The 19,147-nt window shown below is 37.8% G+C and overlaps 1 protein-coding gene across 1 annotated transcript in view; it reads right to left on the bottom strand.

The window, feature by feature from the left end:
• Positions 1-14,511, bottom strand: part of LOC309480153 (uncharacterized protein) — a gene marked incomplete at its 5' end in the record, with an annotated part of 175,726 nt that extends 161,215 nt beyond the window's left edge. Inside the window, 7 exons of the mRNA XM_082144542.1 lie at positions 10,237-10,359; positions 10,822-11,181; positions 11,279-11,584; positions 12,198-12,317; positions 13,323-13,658; positions 13,756-14,061; positions 14,451-14,511. Coding sequence (XP_082000668.1) covers positions 10,237-10,359; positions 10,822-11,181; positions 11,279-11,584; positions 12,198-12,317; positions 13,323-13,658; positions 13,756-14,061; positions 14,451-14,511 — 1,612 coding nt within the window. The remainder of the gene's footprint in view (positions 1-10,236; positions 10,360-10,821; positions 11,182-11,278; positions 11,585-12,197; positions 12,318-13,322; positions 13,659-13,755; positions 14,062-14,450) is intronic.
• Between the last annotated feature and the right edge of the window lie 4,636 nt (positions 14,512-19,147).

Genomic DNA, 19,147 nt, shown 5'->3' with positions numbered 1-19,147 from the left:
AGAGGTGGTAAAGAGAGAGAGAGAGAGAGAGAGAGAGAGAGAGAGAGAGAGAGAGAGAGTGTAGAGAGAGTATGAGGAAAGAGGTGGTAAAGAGAGGTAGAGAGTAAAAGAAAAGAGGAGGTAAAGAGAGAGAGAGAGAGAGAGAGAGAGAGTGTGTAGAGAGAGTATGAGGAAAGAGGTGGTAAAGAGAGGTAGAGAGTAAAAGAAAAGAGGAGGTAAAGAGAGAGAGAGAGAGAGAGAGAGAGAGAGAGAGAGAGTGTGTAGAGAGAGTATGAGGAAAGAGGTGGTAAAGAGAGAGAGAGAGAGAGAGCGAGAGAGAGAGTGAGTGTAGAGAGTAAGAGGAAAGAGGTGGTAAGAGAGAGAAAGAGAGAGAGAGAGAGAGATTTTTTTGAGATTTTTAGAAAAACTTTACTAAACAATAATCATTCACAGACATTTTACACATTATTTCATCTCAATTCATCAGAAAATAGTAAAGCATTGTTTTCAACTTCACAAAGTACATCTCCATAAGTCCAGATCTTTTCAAAATCCAATAAATTTTCATATGTAAATAAAAAGAAAAATCATGCTTAATTCTCGCTTTTACAAGCCCTTTAAACACACTCACTATATTACATTGATTTCCATATTCAATTTTCTGTTTTCTACTTACATAAATAGACATTTTTGCTTGACCAATAATAAAATTGAGCAAACGCCCCATTTTTCTCTTTGTTTTTGATTCCTTAAAACCATAAATAAAAACATTTGTACTAAATATTTCACCAAAATCATGAAAAATCACTTTCAACAGTTCAAACAGAGGCTTCAACCTCTCACAATGTACAAAACAATGAAATATTGTTTCCCTCTGTTCACAAAAAGCACAATTTTCTTTTACAAGCGGATTAAGAATAGAAATAAAAGCATTAACGGCAATAATGCCATGCATGATTCTCCATTGCAAGTCTCCAACAAACTTTGTCAATGGTGGCTTGTATAACGTACCCCACATTGGCTTAAAACTAGAATCCACACTTAAGTGACATCGCCAAGGATTGTCAGAACGATGCATCAACTGTTCTTTATTCAACACTTTTACACACATTTTATAAAAACTCTTTCCACCAATAAACATAATATTTCGGTCCTTCCAAACTTTTGACATTGTTAAAGGGCAATTAATATCTGTATCTGGCAAGTCTGGAGAAATCCTCATTACTGGAAACAAGTCCTCAGCATTTGACTCACTTTTTAATGTTGAAAAGTCATAGAGAAGCGTCCATTCTTCTTCCGATAACGAGTCTCGACATTTTTTCAACATCTGCCCAACTACTCTTTCAGACCGAAGTCCAAGTCTTTGAGTCAATGCAACAGTGTTACTTAAATTCCATCCAGTCACTTCCACCAAGTCCTTCATTGTTATAATCTTCTCATTCTTCAATCTTTGTTCAAACCATGGTACTATTTCACAGGACAAATTCAAACGAGATCCATTAATCAATGGTTCTAGCATTAACCAATGCAAAGATTTTCCATCAGTGGACCTTGTTATTTTCAGCAAACTCCATGATTTTCGAACACCTTCATAAAAACAGGATATTTCTTTCAAACCATTTTTGAAGAATTTGTCCAAAATAATTCTCTCTTAAATCCAAGCTTTCCAACCACACTTAGAAGCTTAAAAGCTATGTTTGTCCAAGACAGTTTCTGATACAATAGTTTGTTAACAAACTGCAGTCTAAAAGCAGCTTTCCGGCTTGCAAGGTGTATTAAACCTTGTCCTCCCTCCTCCACAGGAAGGTACACAACACTCTTTGGAAGCCAATGCAATTTGTCCCAGAAGAAATTAACAAGAGAGGTTTGAATCTTCTCCAGCAAGCCCACTGGGGGTTCTAATACTGCCAAGCGATGCCATAACATAGATGCCACTAAGTTGTTGATTACAAGAATTCTCCCTCTAAATGACATTTTTCTTAAAAGCCATTTCCACCTCCCCAGTCTTCCTTGAACTCTTTCTAAAACATTTTCCCAATTCTTTTGCATTGTGGTCTCATCACCCAAAAATACTCCCAAATACTTAAAACCTCTATTTGCCCACACCATTCCACCAGGAAAAATCGGGTTTTCAGCCTTCCAATCACCCATTAAAAACGCTGAACTCTTTGACCAATTAACTTTTGAAGAGGAAATTTTACCAAAATTTTCAACAATTTCTGTAAGTCTGTTAATGTCTTGTTGATCATTAACTAAAACTATTACATCATCAGCATATGCTGACATTTTTACAGTTAAAGCACTATCATACTTGAAACCACAAATACTCTCCCTTATTTGACTTAACATAGGTTCCAAAGCAATTGAATACAACATACCAGACATTGAACATCCTTGTCTGATTCCTCTTCCCACCTTAAACGGAGCACTCAAGCCACCATTGATCTTCAATATGCTTTCAATGTCCTCATAAAGGACCTTTATCATGTCCACAAAACCAGGAGGAAAACCAAAAGCTTTAAAAGTATCCCATAAATAAAAATGTTCCACCCGGTCAAAAGCTTTTTCCTGGTCCAGTGAAATCAGACCGCACTTTAGGCCAAAAAGCCTAGAAACCTCTAAAACATCTCTGATTAGTGAGATGTTATCCACAATCGATCTTTCAGGTATACAATATGACTGATCCGTGTGTACTATCATTCCCATCACTTCTTTTAGCCGGTTAGCCAAGGTCTTAGATAAAATTTTATAATCAGCACACAACAATGCCACCGGTCTCCAATTTTTTATTTCCTTTAAGTCACCTTTTTTTGGGAGCATGGTTAAAACTGCCCTTCTACAGCTCTGTGGCAGCTTGCCTCCATTTAAGCTTTCATTCAAAACTTCGAGCAAATCTTCTCCCAAAAACTCCCAATAGGCCTTAAAAAAATCAACAGGCAAACCATCAATTCCTGGTGCCTTGCCATTTTTTAAGCTTTGTAAGGAATCATATAACTCCTCCCTTGACAAAGGTTTTACTAATTCTTCAAAAGCGTTTTTAGGCACTCGAGGAAGATCTTTATAAAATTGTTGTGCCATTAAATTATCTTCTTTATGCTCACTGGCATAGAGCTCTTCGTAGAACTTAGTTGCTCTTCTGCGTATATCAGCAGTTTTCCTAAGTTCTTTTCCATCCTCAGATCTTAAAACGTGCATTAACCGACTTTGGCCATTCTTTCTTTCCAAGCTAAAAAAGAATCTGGATGGGGCATCCATTTCAGATATGTTCTGAAACCTTGATCTCACCAGCGCCCCCTGTGCTCTAAACCCAAGCAGATCAGCCAAAATTGTTTTTTTATTTTTCAGTGCCTTAAAGTTATCTTGATTACCTATGGACCCACATAAATTTTGAAGCTCCAAAACTTCAGATTCCAATTTTTTTATAGATCTTGTAATGTCCTTTGTCACATTGAAAGCATATTGATTACAAAACTGTTCGATTTGAAGCTTCCCAGCATCCCACCATTGTTGCATTGAAATAAAATTTTCTTTTTGTAATCTCCATTTTTCCCAAAGATACCCAAGACACTTCTTAAAATTAGAATCTTCAATAAATGCACAATTAAAATGCCAGTAAGCACTTGTAATTTTTATGGAATTAATATAAACAGAAGTAATCACCATAGAATGATCTGAAAAACCTACTGGACATATGTGACAACTTTTATAGCATTGAGACTGAAACTTATAACAATAGAATCTGTCCAACCTTGCCAAAGCAATGTGATTTTCTCTTACATGTGTCCAAGTGTATTGTCTTATATCATCATGCAAATTCCTCCAGACATCACAAAGTTCATTTGATTCAATAAATTGCAACAATCGACGTCTTGAAGCACTGTGAGGCTCTAAGTGATTTCTATCGATGTCATTGGCAGTACAGTTAAAATCTCCACCAAGTATCAAATAATGCTCTTCACATTGCTGAATAGTATTATCAAGTGTGTTTAAAAAAATCATTCTTTCAGATGCATTGACTGGAACATAAACATTAATCAATTCCAAAATAATCTTGTCATATTTTGCTGTAACTTTTAATAACCTTCCTTTCACTATCTCTTCTACATTACAGGAATCTGGCAAGAATTTTTTGGAAAATAAAATTCCAACTCCTGCACTAAAAACACTGTCATGACTAAGAAAGATCTGACCATCCCATTCTTTTTGCCATTCTCCAGCATTTTCTTGTGTGCTATGAGTTTCCTGTACAAATGCAATATCTATACCTTTAATCTTCAAAACATCATATAGTTGTGCTCTCTTAACAGCGTCTCTCGCTCCATTTAAATTAATGGATGATATTTTGAAATTACTCATTAGGAGAGAGCAAAACAAAAGGCACAACACATACACATTAATATTACTCCACCATTTGATCACTCTCATTTTGCATTATTTGAGAACTCAATCTTTGCACAATTTTCTTCAGCCGATACACATCTGGATTTGACAGACAATTTTCCCCTCTTCGCCTCATCGCCACTCTAGCTGACTCAATAAACATCGTCTGATCAGAAAAATGGTCAATGACTTCAACATTTCGCTTCCCCTTAGTGGATTGTAGAAAATGTCTTATTCGCTCCAAACTGTAACCACTAAAGTCTTCCAGATTTGTAAGAGAATCGACATTATCTCTTTCACTGTCTGATTCTGAAACCTCATCTGCACTACAGGACTCCCCACTAACTCCATCATCAGTTGCAACACCATCCTGCATTTTTTTCTTAGATTTAGGCACAACTTCCCATTGATTTGTTTTTCTCTTAACTGTTGGAACTTTGAAAATTGTCTCATCATCTCGAAAAAGATCTGCTTGTAGCTCAATCAGATTTACTTCATCACTTCCCTGCGTTTCCTTTATATTCTCCTCTACATTTCCATTCACCTCGTCCACATTTTTCCCTTTTTCGCCAAGCACCTGTTCTATTTTATTGCTCTCCTGATTCTTTTCCTCCGAATCTCCTCCCACAGAGCTATTTTTCTGCGTTTCTTTCTCGGTGCATGAACGCATTAAGTGGCCTTCCTTACCACAACCAAAGCACTTCAAACTTTCAGTTGTCGCAAAAATAACGTAGTCAAAACCGTCAATCCTAAACTTCAGAACAATATTCAAATCCTCTATATCGCTCTTCAGCACCATATATACTTGTCTCCTGAAAGAAACAACATGTTTCAATAATGGAGACTTACAACCTAAAGGAATCTTCCTTATGATTGAGACAATCTGACCATGTCTTGAAAGTTCCCTCTCTAAAGTTTCGTCCTTAATGAAAGGGGGCACATTCGAAAGCATAACTTTCTTCGCTGGATTAACCAGAGGAAAAACTTTCACAAAACTATCATTCAGCGTTATTCCTTTCTCAACAACCTCATTCACTTTTTCAATATTATCCACAAACAGGACAACAGCACCGTTCATCCTAGATGCAGACCGTATACTGTTATATCCAACAATTTTCCCGATCGCTATACTAACCTCCTCCACTGAGCTCTCAATTCCAACCGGCACTTTAATACCATGCCGCCGGGTGAGCTGGGCAAAACCCGCTCCTCCCGAACTATCCATGGCCGCCAGTTTAAAAACTGGCTAAACCTCCCCTATCACTCTCCCCCTACAAACCCACACGAAACCAATTCAGCAAGATATAGCAGAAGAGAAAGAACATAACAGACCGTAAAAGTTGAGAAAAAACTTCAGCCACGCTCCGAATCACCCTCCACTCGCTCAACAGACGCTCACGCATGCGCAAACACACAGAGAGAGAGAGAGAGAGTAGAGAGAGTATGAGGAAAGAGGTGGTAAAGAGAGGTAGAGAGTAAAAGAAAAGAGGAGGTAAAGAGAGAGAGAGAGAGAGAGCGAGAGAGAGAGTGAGTGTAGAGAGTAAAAGAAAAGAGGAGGTAAAGAGAGAGAGAGAGAGAGAGAGAGAGTGTGTAGAGAGAGTATGAGGAAAGAGGTGGTAAAGAGAGAGAGAGAGAGAGAGAGAGAGAGAGAGAGAGAGTGAGTGTAGAGAGTAAGAGGAAAGAGGTGGTAAAGAGAGGTAGAGAGTAAGGAAAGAGGTGGTAAAGAGAGAGAGAGAGAGAGAGAGAGAGAGAGAGAGAGAGAGAGAGAGAGAGAGAGAGAGAGAGAGAGAGTGTAGAGAGAGTATGAGGAAAGAGGTGGTAAAGAGAGAGAGAGAGAGAACAGAGAGAGAGAGTGAGTGTAGAGAGTAAGAGGAAAGAGGTGGTAAAGAGAGGTAGAGAGTAAGGAAAGAGGTGGTAAAGAGAGAGAGAGAGAGAGAGAGAGAGAGAGAGAGAGAGAGAGTGTGTAGAGAGAGTATGAGGAAAGAGGTGGTAAAGAGAGGTAGAGAGTAAAAGAAAAGAGGAGGTAAAGAGAGAGAGAGAGAGAGAGAGAGAGAGAGAGAGAGAGAGAGAGAGCCCCAAGAAAGGGACCCAGAGAAGAAGAGACAGAGCAACAGTAAGGCTGTAAGGACTGATTTTCCTGATAAAACAAAGCTCACCCTGCAATAAAGCCAGTATGTAGCACTTCAAAGTCAATACCAAATCAAAACTAGTTAGCAGATTATTTGTAATTGAAAAGGTTTAATGACAAAATATGGTTATTGTTACACTTAAAGGAGAAGTTCACTTTTAAAATGAAAATTCTGTCATCATAAATGGTATAAATGTATCAATACAAGAATAATGTTGGAAAGGATTAAGCATAGAAATAACCTTAAAGAATAATCATAATAATCATACGCATATTTTTTCCCCTCTTATACACCATGTTTTAACAAGATTTAATTTTTAATATGAATGAGTATGAATGAATAATCTGTACTCTTTAGTTGCATATGTGTGGTTCTTTGTTCATCCTCAAACTATTATTTTATTTGTATTATTAAGAGGTTTTCACAAGAGTTAGCTGTAATCTGCTGTCAGATCAATACAGTTCTGCTTCATGTCTCAACTAAAGTTTCTTCACAAACTGTGCATTACATTGCAATTTCTTATATGGCTTTGTCACTTCATATGCATGATGGAAATGTCCATTATGTACTTTTGACAGTTGCCTTTATGTGACATTTTACATTTAAATATAAAGGCTGACATTATTTAGGCTTTCAGTTCAACACGCTGACCAAGTCTTGGGACCTCTTGCGGAATGTCATTAATTTGCACCAATTTTTCATGTTCATTGTCATTCGGTGTATCCTTCCTTTCACGGGGAACCGAAGGGTGCATTTGGCGTCGCTTTTGAATCAGGGTAGCCTTCGTCAAGCCGATGACGCAACCGGCCTTCGAATACGGCCTTCGAAGGATGCAGAATTGAATTGGGACAGCCTTCGTCGAGCCGCTGTGACGCAATCGGCCTTCGAATACGGCCTTCTAAGGATACAGAATTGAATTGGGACAGCCTTCGTCGAGCCGCTGTGACGCAATCGGCCTTCGAATGCGAACTTGGAAGGATGCTGTCTCTGGGTGCTTCTCAATATCCCTCCTCGTCTCCTCGCTCCTCCGTCCTCCATCCTATGACCTGGAAACCGATTGAGCTCAGCCATCTTAAAGGACATCTCAATTCTCTAACTGCACCGCAAGGAGTCGAGGATCGAGGAGTGAGGATCGAGGAGGCTTCCTGAGGAGTCATGAGTGAGGATACACGGGTGTATCCTATGTGGAAGAGTTTTATCGACTAAAGGTGACGCACGTATAAATTCTCCTCCCCCTTCACATCGGTCACAATCATTTTAATATATACTTTACCTTTGCTGTTCATATAAACCACACATCTTACATATTTCAACAGGGTATCTTGCTTTATTATTATTTATTATGAATTTCTTAAATAACCAAACTTTAACAGCATACGGGCAGATCCTTTGAGCGCAGTTGCAGTTGTGAAGTGACGCTCGAGTGATCAAGTATTCCAATGTATAAAAAAAGCTTTCATTCGATTCCTCCATCCTCATTTTCTTTCCCTCGTATCCTACAGGGGTGGAGCTGAGACACGAGGAAAGGAAGCGAGGAAAGGAAACGAGGATGCACAAATAAGAAATGAGAAGCACCCTTAAAATTGGGACATTCTTCGTCGTGCCGCTGACGCAGTCGGCCTTCAAATATGGCCTTCAGAGGATTTTATTTTTACGAAAGCACAAAGTTTTCTTGTTATTGTGAGTTTACACAAATAAAGGTAGTCGAATGATGTATTGGTCTTTTCTGTTTGACCAGAAATGATGGAGTATTTTTTTAATCACAGTTAAAAGTTTTTCTTTCTTATAAAATTTCTCAGGTGGTTTGAGGCAGAACTTGTGCTAATATTAGTTTAATAATTGTTTCAGGGAGCAAGGAGCAGACAGCTCAATTTATTAAATTGTGGTCAGAAAATGAGCATTTCTTTACGGGGAGAAAAACTACACCAGCGTGGCTTGGAGGAAAGACAACGACCAATCTGTAATATTTGCACTAGTCTGTCTCACTTGTGTATTATGCACAGTTTTCTTAAAGAACGTATGCCGATAATACTAATCCAACTCTTTTAACAGGGATACGATTTGGAATTTCAAACAATTCTTCTTACAAGATGACGTTTTTTTAAGACAAATGTTGCAGTGAACTTGATCATGAATTACTTTTCTCACTGCATTACACACATTCTCTCTTTCGCAAGTTTCTGCATGACCCTGATTATTATAGACTTTGTTTCTTCTATAGGAATTAATTCAGGGTTTGTAGGGAATTTCTCTTCAGATGGACAGGAGCATATTTGCATATTAGACTAATGATCTCAACCTGACTGTCATCTCGTGACTCATCTGTCAATCTCCAGTATATCTTCACTTCTATGCGAGTGACCTTTTGTGTTTCTGTTTGTACAGCTTCACTTTTTTATTGACTATACAAATCACAACATGTAAATAGGAAAATGTTGGCGTTATTTTGTCACGTATTGAGAGCAGTATGCTAGCTGGAGCCGTTTACCTCCAGTCTTTGTGCTAAGCTAACGGCTGAAAACGCATATATTTCATCAACACTCGACCCATTAATACTCACACTAATATATTCTATATTACAATACATTACGAGCTCATGAAGGGGAACAAACATCTCAGGAAAGGAGACTTATTAAACACAACTGCAGAGGTTTAATTAAGAAAATTATAGCAATCATTCAAAATGAAAAAAGTTGCTAAAACCAGGAATGAACAGACAAGATCCAAGAATCCTCAAATCAGCTCCATCACACAGAACAGAGAGAGATTATACAGTCTGAGTCTGTCCATTACTGTATTAATATTATATTTAAAGCAGTTTACATATGAAGCACAAGAGAATGACTTTCAACACTGTAAGCAAATATATCCATAACATCCATATAAATGAAAATAAATCTTGGCTGTTATTTGCACACAAAAAACTTTCTAAACTTTATGGAATGAATGAATGAATGAATGAATGAAGTTTTATTATTGTGTCATGCGTATGATTAAGCCCAGCCCGCATGGACTTACAAGACACCAACATTAATAAGCATAAGTAAGAGGATTAATATACAAGATAGATATACAAAATAGACATGGATTACATCTACATACATTACAGACGCTTTTATCCAAAGCGACTTACAAATGAGAACAACAGAAGCAGTTAAACTAACAATAGGACAACAATATGCAAGTACGATGAGCCTTTCCAGTTTAATCTAACGCAGTAACAGTTTTTTTTTATATTGATTCATCAATATTTGTGCATTTGAATGTTTTCATACATGAAGCGTTGTATGTTTTAGATGCCTTCAATACATAGATATTCCACAGTAGGATCTGCAGGAAACATGAGAGGAAGAAGAGAAACTGTACATGACTGAAGTCAAGGGTATTCAACTATCAACAGTTATTGATGAAGCATTTACAGACTGACTGATAGTTTAATGTTATAAAGCTGTCAGTATAAATGAACGTGTCGTACCTCTGTATAATGATCCAGCAGTCACACTGACTTCAGTTTCTGATGCTGTATCAGCTGGATCTGTGGATCACGTCTGTTAGTTCAGTTCAACACATAATGCCACATATACACAACATCATCATCACATAATACTGGAGCTTCACATCACAGAAATGATGAATATGTGCACGAGTCTGTCATCTATTATCTTCTTACTTCACTCTCAAGCTGTCAGGAGGAGAATGACTATCGCCATTCACCAAAAATAAATCTATTTATACAGTGATCATGAACCTTGTGTAGGAGCTGCTGCTGTAGTTCGGCTTGATGTCTTCTCAGAGTTTGAGCTTCTGACTGGAATCAGTGTTGGTGAAGCGACTGGAGCTGCAGAAGATGAATGTTCAGACGCATCATGATCTGTAGGACATTAACATCATATGTTCATATCGATCATGACCTGCAGTTTGTGTTCATCATCACAGTTTACAGCGGCAGTAGTTGAGAAGAGACTGTACTGTATTACTGTATAACTGTATTACTGTGTTACTGTATAATTTATTCCTGGTTTATATGAGAGTGAAACACAGTTGAGCTTCTGCAAATAAACCTTCAGCTTGAATGAAGGACATAAGCCTTATAATTCCTAAACCCGACCTCCTACATGGGTCATACTAGGCTTTAATACACTCGTCTGATTTATGCAATATATCATGTATGACCCATGTAGGAGGCCAATATTGGGAATTATACGGATTGTTATGCAGTTTATGACTTTGACCACTAATATTTTACAACTCCAAAACGTATGAAGCTATCAGAAAGAGTAGAGCCAATCTGTGGAAGTTTTCACAAATCTGTCAGAAAAGAGTGTTTTCTCACCTGAATACTTGACAGTGTATCTGACTGAGATCTCCAGTTGATCTCTGCGAGTAAGCTGACATCTCCACTCTCTGTTGTCATCTTCACTCAGGAGTGTTGTAGTCAGAGTGAGGATACAGTGACCTGAAGCTGATGATGATAATATCTGATATCTGGAGTCTGTCTTCAGATCAACACCAGCCTGATTCACCCACAACAGCTCAACTCGCTCAGAACAGGAGTATAAAGTATACAACTGACAGGAGAGAGTCACAGAGCGGCCTGGACTGATCTCAGTCTGTGAGGATGATGATGATGATGATGATGATGATGATGATGATGAAGATGATGAAGATGAAGATGAAGATGAAGACACTGAAACTGAACACAAGACACAAATCACAGACTCTTCAATCATCATCTGAGTTTAAAGGGAGAATCTGCTCTTTTTAAATTGACCACATAATCATAAACTTACCATGAAGAACACGCAGAGAAACATAAGAACCAGGTCCTTGTTCTCCATTCACAGATTGACTGCAGGTGTATGATCCATAATCTTCTCCTGTGACGTTCTTGATGTTCAGAGAGCAGTCAGACTCCAGACTCAGTCTCTCATGTCTCTCTGTGTTGTTCTTCTTTATCCCTCTAGTAATCAGTTCAACTCTCCCTGAATGTCTGCTATAGTAGACCCATGTAGTTGATTTGCAGTCAGAAAGAGCTTTATTACAGGACAGAGAGACATTTTCACCAGAACTGATGAACTTAGTCACTCCACTGGTTCCTGAAACACAGTATATCTCAGTGATCATTATGATATTAATAAATGAAAAAAACATAAACCCCACCAGCATACAAAGCAGAAGATTCAAATCATACAGTCTTTTTCCGCTGTTTGATAGCTAATGCATTCATTAACATTTATAGATAAACCAAATCAAACGCCTCTTTAAGATGGAATAAGAAATACTCTGACTTTGAAACAAATTTAAATAATATAATATCATCATATCTTGAACTTTTGATTTCAGCTTTGTCATAAACATTACTGGACGGCACAGGATTAGTTGATCCTCCTCTTCAACCGTAGAAATACACTAATAACTGACCAACTTGCCGAGCACAGATCGATGTAGTTGGATCGTAGGAATATAAATCGATACATTGATGTAGTTGATGAATCGTTACACCCCTAGTATATTATGATTATTTTGCATCAGACAACAGACTGTACAAGACCGGGCATTTGAATCAAAACTCAACCTGACTCAACAAACCTGACTAAAGAGCTTTTTTTGTAGATAATATGTGTGATGATAAACCAGTCTGTGAGAGCCAGTGCAAACCACTGAAGCGAGAGACTGATGATGTGTGACAGTGATCATGTGATCATGAACCTTGTGTAGGAGCTGCTGCTGTAGTTCGGCTTGATGTCTTCTCAGAGTTTGAGCTTCTGACTGGAATCAGTGTTGGTGAAGCGACTGGAGCTGCAGAAGATGAATGTTCAGACGCATCACCTGTAGGACATTAACATCATATGTTCATATCGATCATCACATGCAGTTTGTGTTCCATCATCACAGTTTACAGTGGCAGTAGTTGAGAAGAGACTGTATTACTGTGTTACTGTATTAATGTGTTACTGTATAATTTATTCCTGGTTTATATGAAAGTGAAACACAGTTGAGCTTCTGCAAATAAACCTTCAGCTTGAATGAAGGACATAAGCCTTATAATTCCTAAACCCGACCTCCTACATGGGTCATACTAGGCTTTAACCCATTAAGGCCTAAAACGCCTGCTAAAAAAGGCCTTTTTATGCCTAAGTACTTTTCTGTAAACCCCCTCCCAAAACCTAAGGGTTTCCAGAAATATTTGTCAAAATTTGTCAAAGCCTACTAAAATCTTAATTTCTCAGGCTCTATAGCAGATAAAAACATGGAATGAAAAGCATTTGAGAGCTTACTTCTTTGGCTTTCAACTTGACTGACTTGCTTGGCCATAATCTTAAACTGCATTTTTTTTTAAAAATCTTAATGGTGACTACACACAGATGCGTGATCCGGTCTTAAAGGTAAACACACACAGATGTGTGATCCGGTTTAAATGGGTTAATACACTCGTCTGATTTATGCAATATATCATGTATGACCCATGTAGGAGGCCAGTATTGGGAATTATAAGGATTGTTATGCAGTTTATGACTTTGACCACTAATATTTTACAACTCCAAAACGTATGATGGTGTGGTGTGGCGCAATGGATAAGACACATGCCTTTGGTGTGAGAGACCCGGGTTCGAATCCACTGTGAGACACCAATGTGTCCCTGAGCAAGACACTTAACCCCTAGTTGCTCCAGAGGCGTGCGACCTCTGACATATATAGCAATTGTAAGTCGCTTTGGATAAAAGCGTCAGCTAAATGAATAAATGTAAAATGTAAACGTATGAAGCTATCAGAAAGAGTAGAGCCAATCTGTGGAAGTTTTCACAAATCTGTCAGAAAAGAGTGTTTTCTCACCTGAATACTTGACAGTGTATCTGACTGAGGTCTCCAGTTGATCTCTGCGAGTAAGCTGACATCTCCACTCTCTGTTGTCATCTTCATTCAGGAGTGTTGTAGTCAGAGTGATGATACAGTCATCTTGATCTGATGATGATAATATCTGATATCTGGAGTCTGTCTTCAGATCAACACCAGCCTGATTCACCCACAACAGCACAACTCCCTCAGAACTGACCAAACCACAGGAGAATACAGTATACAACTGACAGGAGAGAGTCACAGAGCGGCCTGGACTGATCTCAGTCTGTGAGGATGAAGATGATGAAGATGATGATGATGGAGACACTGAAACTGAACACAAGACACAAATCACAGACTCTTCAATCATCATCTGAGTTTAAAGGGAGAATCTGCCCTTTTTAAATTGACCACATAATCATAAACTTACCATGAAGAACACGCAGATAAACATCAGCATCAGGTCCTTGTCGTTCTCCATTCACATATTGTCTGCAGGTGTATACTCCATAATCTTCTACTGTGACATTCTTGATGTTCAGAGAGCAGTCAGACTCCAGACTCAGTCTCTCATGTCTCTCTGAGTCTTTATTCTTTATCCCTCCAGTAATCAGTTCATCACTGTCCTCGTAGACCCATGTAGTTGATTTGCAGTCAGAAAGAGCTTTATTACAGGACAGACGGACATTTTCACCAGAACTGATGAACACATGAGTTTCATCCACTCCACTGGTTCCTGAAACCCAGTATATCTCAGTGATCATTATGATATATATTAATAAATGAAACATAAAACACACCGGCATAAAAAGCAGAAGTTTTAAATCATAGTATTTTTCCTGACTTAAAGCAAACAACACACTCTCCAGAATAAACTATTAGTCTTTATCAGAGAGCTGTTCAAATCACTGACACACTCTTAATATGAAGATAATTCTTCATCATCAGATGTTTGAGTGACACTATGTCCAGTATCAGGAATAATACAGTATGATCTGTGTGTATCAATACACAACTCTGAGATCACAACGTGAATGTGTGCAAGAATAAACTGAGCATGTTCAAATGAACTCTTTCCAGACTAATTCCACTAAATGTCTTTAGAGAAAATACAGATTTCTTTACCTGTGAGAAGTGAAGAGAGAATGATCAGTCCCAGCAGACACAGATCACACTTATAAGCCATTTTCTGTTTCTGTCAGTCTTCCTCTTCATTATATATAGTTACAGCTCCTCCTTTAAACATCATCAGCTCCTCCTGTGGTTATTCACTTCCTCTCATCTGACCAACCGAGTGTTTAAATGCGTTGCTATATAGTGACACTATACCAGTGTAACTTTGTCCTCTCTGTAGATTGGGCTCATATGTGACCCCGCCTGTTAAACCCCGGCTAAAGTCGCAGAATCGAATTATGAGTTAAATAGTCATAGCCATAAAAATGACAAAAATTGGCCATGTGTGTTTATTGCTGTAAAGTAAATGATAGATTATACCAATGGTTTTTAGATGCAATACTTACATTTTCCTTTATAACATGATAAATACTGAAATTAAGGATTTTATTGACACTACGTTATACTTTTGCGGAAACCCCCCCCCCCCCCGGCCTTGGGCTTCCTCAACATTGATTTCAATCGTCTCTGGGTTTATTTCGCGCAACAACACTGCTGATTCTTATATCATTCGGTTCAGGAACTTCTTTTCTATGTCTTTTCTATTAGAAAGAGTAAAACCAGACTTTAATATTAATCCGCGAGCGGTAATCAGGTCATCACAATGAAAAAAAGCGTTTAGATGTCTGTGGTGATTTTTTCTTGTCATAGCCAATATTTTAAGAATTGCTTATTTGTTTTGTAGCTCAGTATTCTGCCAGTAATATTAAACTTATTTTAAGGATATTTTTGGCCTGCTACGTGTTATTTGCTGGATGGCAATGCGTTGTTTTGACATCTGACACGGCGACACCGAAGTATGAGCAGGAACGGAAAATAGTTGCTTGCTTAAACAGCTTGCTTGATATTAATCTCGGTGGAATTGCCCCAAATTATGATTTAACCGGTTTTGAGTAAATGATGACAGAATTGTAGTTTTTGGGTAAACTATCCCTTGAAATTGTATTTATTTATTTTATTTTTTCTCCAGATTTACTCAATGTTACACCGTAGGCCAGTAAGTAATCTCAGCTTTAATGTGTTATATGGCACATTTTCAGGATGACTATGGATCAAATGTGTTGCAGTTTTAACAAATAACCTATTTTTAAATTGGAATTTCTCAAAAATATGATTTTCTGAGCCCGAATTTGAGCAAATCTTTGAGATGGCCTTACTCAGTCAATATTAAAGATATCAAGGTTATATTTTCACAGAATGTTCTTTACATTGTGTAGGATGATTTTATGTAGAAAACATTGAAGCACAAAAAAATGACTTTAGCTGGGTTTTCACAGGCAGGGTCACATATAGACTCTGAACTGTGTACTTTAACACTGAGGATTTTGCTCTGTGGTCTTGAATGGTCTTGACTCTGAGTGACACTCAACTTTCCTCTACAAACCCCCATGTAATGTGTTGAGTGTTGGATGTAAACCCGGGGTAGGAACTGGTTCATGTAATCTGGATTAAATAATCAGATTCCAAATATATAGTACTTGTAATTAGATTACATTACATTTTAATATACTTGTAGTCAGACTACAATTACTTTGTGTCCCAGACATCAAGACGAACTGATTCATTGTGCACAGCAGTTAATAAAGATTATCAGACAAGTTGAAAGATCAAATAAGAAAATAATAGACATTGCATACAGTTTAATGGTTGAAAATGAAATAAAATGTTCAAATGAAGATGTGTTGAATTTGCAGGGCGAGCTCAACCTAAAGGGTCATAGGAAGAGAGTGTGTGTGTGTAGCTATAGTTACATGACATGTTTCAGGGTGTTAAAACCACATGTGTTTCTGAAGAGAACTTGGAGCATCTCTTGCTTCACAGATAGAAAAGGTGTGAAGCCGAAGAGGGTCAAAGGGAACAGGGGAACTTTCCATATAGAGCTTTTGGTGTGTGTGCTGCATAAGACAAGGGTGATACGATCTGTAGATAATCTGAATATGTGCTTTCACAAGCTTATATTAATGAAAGTCCCAAGCATTACCTAATAAGGGAATTAACTGTACTAAGGCCTTCTTGTAAGAATAAAGTACTTCAAAGACAAGTGGGTTTGCTTTTCACTGCAGTCTCACCACTAAACAGATCATTTCCACAACAAGCGGGACAACTCCTCTAAGTTTTATAATGGGAGTGAATGGCTGAAAAAAATGTAAAACCCCAAAAAGTGCATCCATTCATGATAAAAAAAAAAAAAACTCCACACGGCTCCCGTGGGTTAATAAAGGCCTTCGGAAGCGAAGCCATGGGTTTTTGAAAAATACCCATATTTATAACTTTATAATCTAAAATAACTAGCTTCCGCCAGAGGCATCCTACCCAAATTGACTTGCGCCACAAGAGTAACCTGTGACACATGTATGACGTAGGATGTACTGTAGGAGTATCAATAGGGCTGAAGCTGCTCTTCTATAATATATTATATATACATTGTGTGTCGGGTCAGGGGTTAGTCTTCCACCGTAAATCGATGCGTATGGACGTCTGGCTGAAGCTAGTGATTATAGTTTATACAGTTTTAAATATGGGTATTTTCCTTACACAAACACATGGCTTCACTTCAGAAGGCCTTTATTAACCCCCTGGAGTAAAAGTGGAGCACATTTATCATGGATGGATGCACTTTTTTGGGCTTCAAATTTTCCCCAGCCATTCACTGCCATTATAAAGCTGGGAAGAGGACATTTTTTAATATAACTCTGATTGTGTTCGTCTGAAAGAAGAATGTCATATACACCTAGGATGACTTGAGGGTGAATAAATCTGGGGCTAATTTTTCTTTTTGGGTGAACTATCCCTTTAAAGACATACATCATTCTTATGAAAATACCTGAGATAGCTTGATGAACACAGATATATTATCGCTATCATGTGTTTGTCTTCAGTTTCATCTCTATTTGCATGTTATTATATCCATATTGGCATTTCCTGAAACGTCATAAGGGAATCTCTTCTATGAATCTCACTTGCGGACTTTCTGCGCGAGGTATGAATCAGTGTGTACTGGGCTTCCAGTATGAATGAAACAGTATTCGCTATTTCGCTAATCGCTATCATCTCCCCATTTTGGGTAAAAATAGAAAAATAATACTAAAGTACTTTGTAACGTAGTTACTTTAAAAACTTTAATACTTTAAGCAAACTACTTATTTACTCTTACTTAAGTCAAATTATTTTTCAGTACTTCTACTTGTACTCAAGTAAATTATTACTTAAGTAGCAATACTTTTACTTAAGTACAATTTGTTAGTACTCTTTCCACTACTGCGTGTGAACACGTTTCAAAATCGAATGCCATGTTTCTGTCTCTATCTCTATATTAACCCTCTGAGGTCTGAGCTGTTTTCTGGGCCCTGGAGGTGTTCTGACATGCTCTGACATTTGTGCTTATTTCTGTTACTTGTAACATTTTCATGGCTAAAGTCTAATTACACTGTATTCAGCACAAACTCTGCTACAATAATATATCAGCAGCATGTATGTAAAAGTTTGTAGTTTTGAGATAATGACATTTATGCGTGGTTTGTGAAAATACAAAAATAAATTCTCACTGAAATAAGGCCATGAAACCCATACTGATTATTTCTTCACAAGACTTTTGAAAATTGTATGACGTAGCCTAGAATATTTGCTCTAAAACTATCTGAAAATCACCCTGACCGCTCATTCAAAGAAGACAATAAATTGATTTAAAAATTTTACGACATGTTTTGTGTGATAAAGCTTTATGCGGGAGGGGCGGATCATCTCATTAATATGTAAGGCTTTTCACACCTGAGAAAGACAAAGACACTCCCTAATGGCCCTATTAGGAGCTTATCAGGGCCCATCATTCTGACCAACCTTGCACAAAGAATGAGGAGATTTAAAAAAGAATGGCTTTTAGATTGTTTGGATTTATTTACAACACAACATGATCCAAAGAAAGAGACCTTTGTGCCATTCCTAAAAACATTGTACATACCTTTCATTTCCAAGGTGTTTGATTTTCACTTTACCGTGTTCATGTACAGAGACATGTACTGTGAATGTTGAAGTCAGCAGGACTCAGTGGCATCTGGGCCCTGAAAAAAAAAGGGGCTCGTTCTTCGTACGTTGCTTAAAACATACGAGATAAATTGAGACATCCAAGATGATATCATCGTGCTAATCATGATCTGGCTAATTAGGTTCTTCGAACACACTTGCCGGTTATGATTAGTATAGCTGGATTGAGTTAGTGAGATAACTGCGCGTTCATGCGCTGGTTTAAAAGGGGATATGTATCGATAGTAGAAACATTGATCAGCAACGCTGCTATTGGCTGTTCAGCATGGCCAAAGAGCGCGCTCAGTTTTTCTCCTCAGCAGAGCAAGAATTAATAGTCCAAGTTTATTCGGAATTTTAATGTTTAATCAAAACGCCAGGGAACACCTCAAAGTCTGCAAAAGCCAGGAGAGAGGGCTGGCAAAAAGTAGCAGACAATGTAAATCCGTTAGAAGTGGCCATGTTAGATGTTTTTATCACTTATTAGCCTATATTTTTGTATTTTAATAATTGCATAATTACTTTGTTCATTGTAATGTCAGAGTCACCACACTAGAACATGGGAACAAATAAAAGTGAAGTACAAAAATATTCTACATAATGGTGATTTTTAGATATATTATAGTCTC

This window comes from Leuciscus leuciscus (assembly GCF_965113295.1).
Source record: "Leuciscus leuciscus genome assembly, chromosome: 1".
Taxonomy (NCBI): Eukaryota; Metazoa; Chordata; class Actinopteri; order Cypriniformes; family Leuciscidae; genus Leuciscus; species Leuciscus leuciscus.
This window is presented reverse-complemented; position numbering and strand designations above follow the sequence as displayed.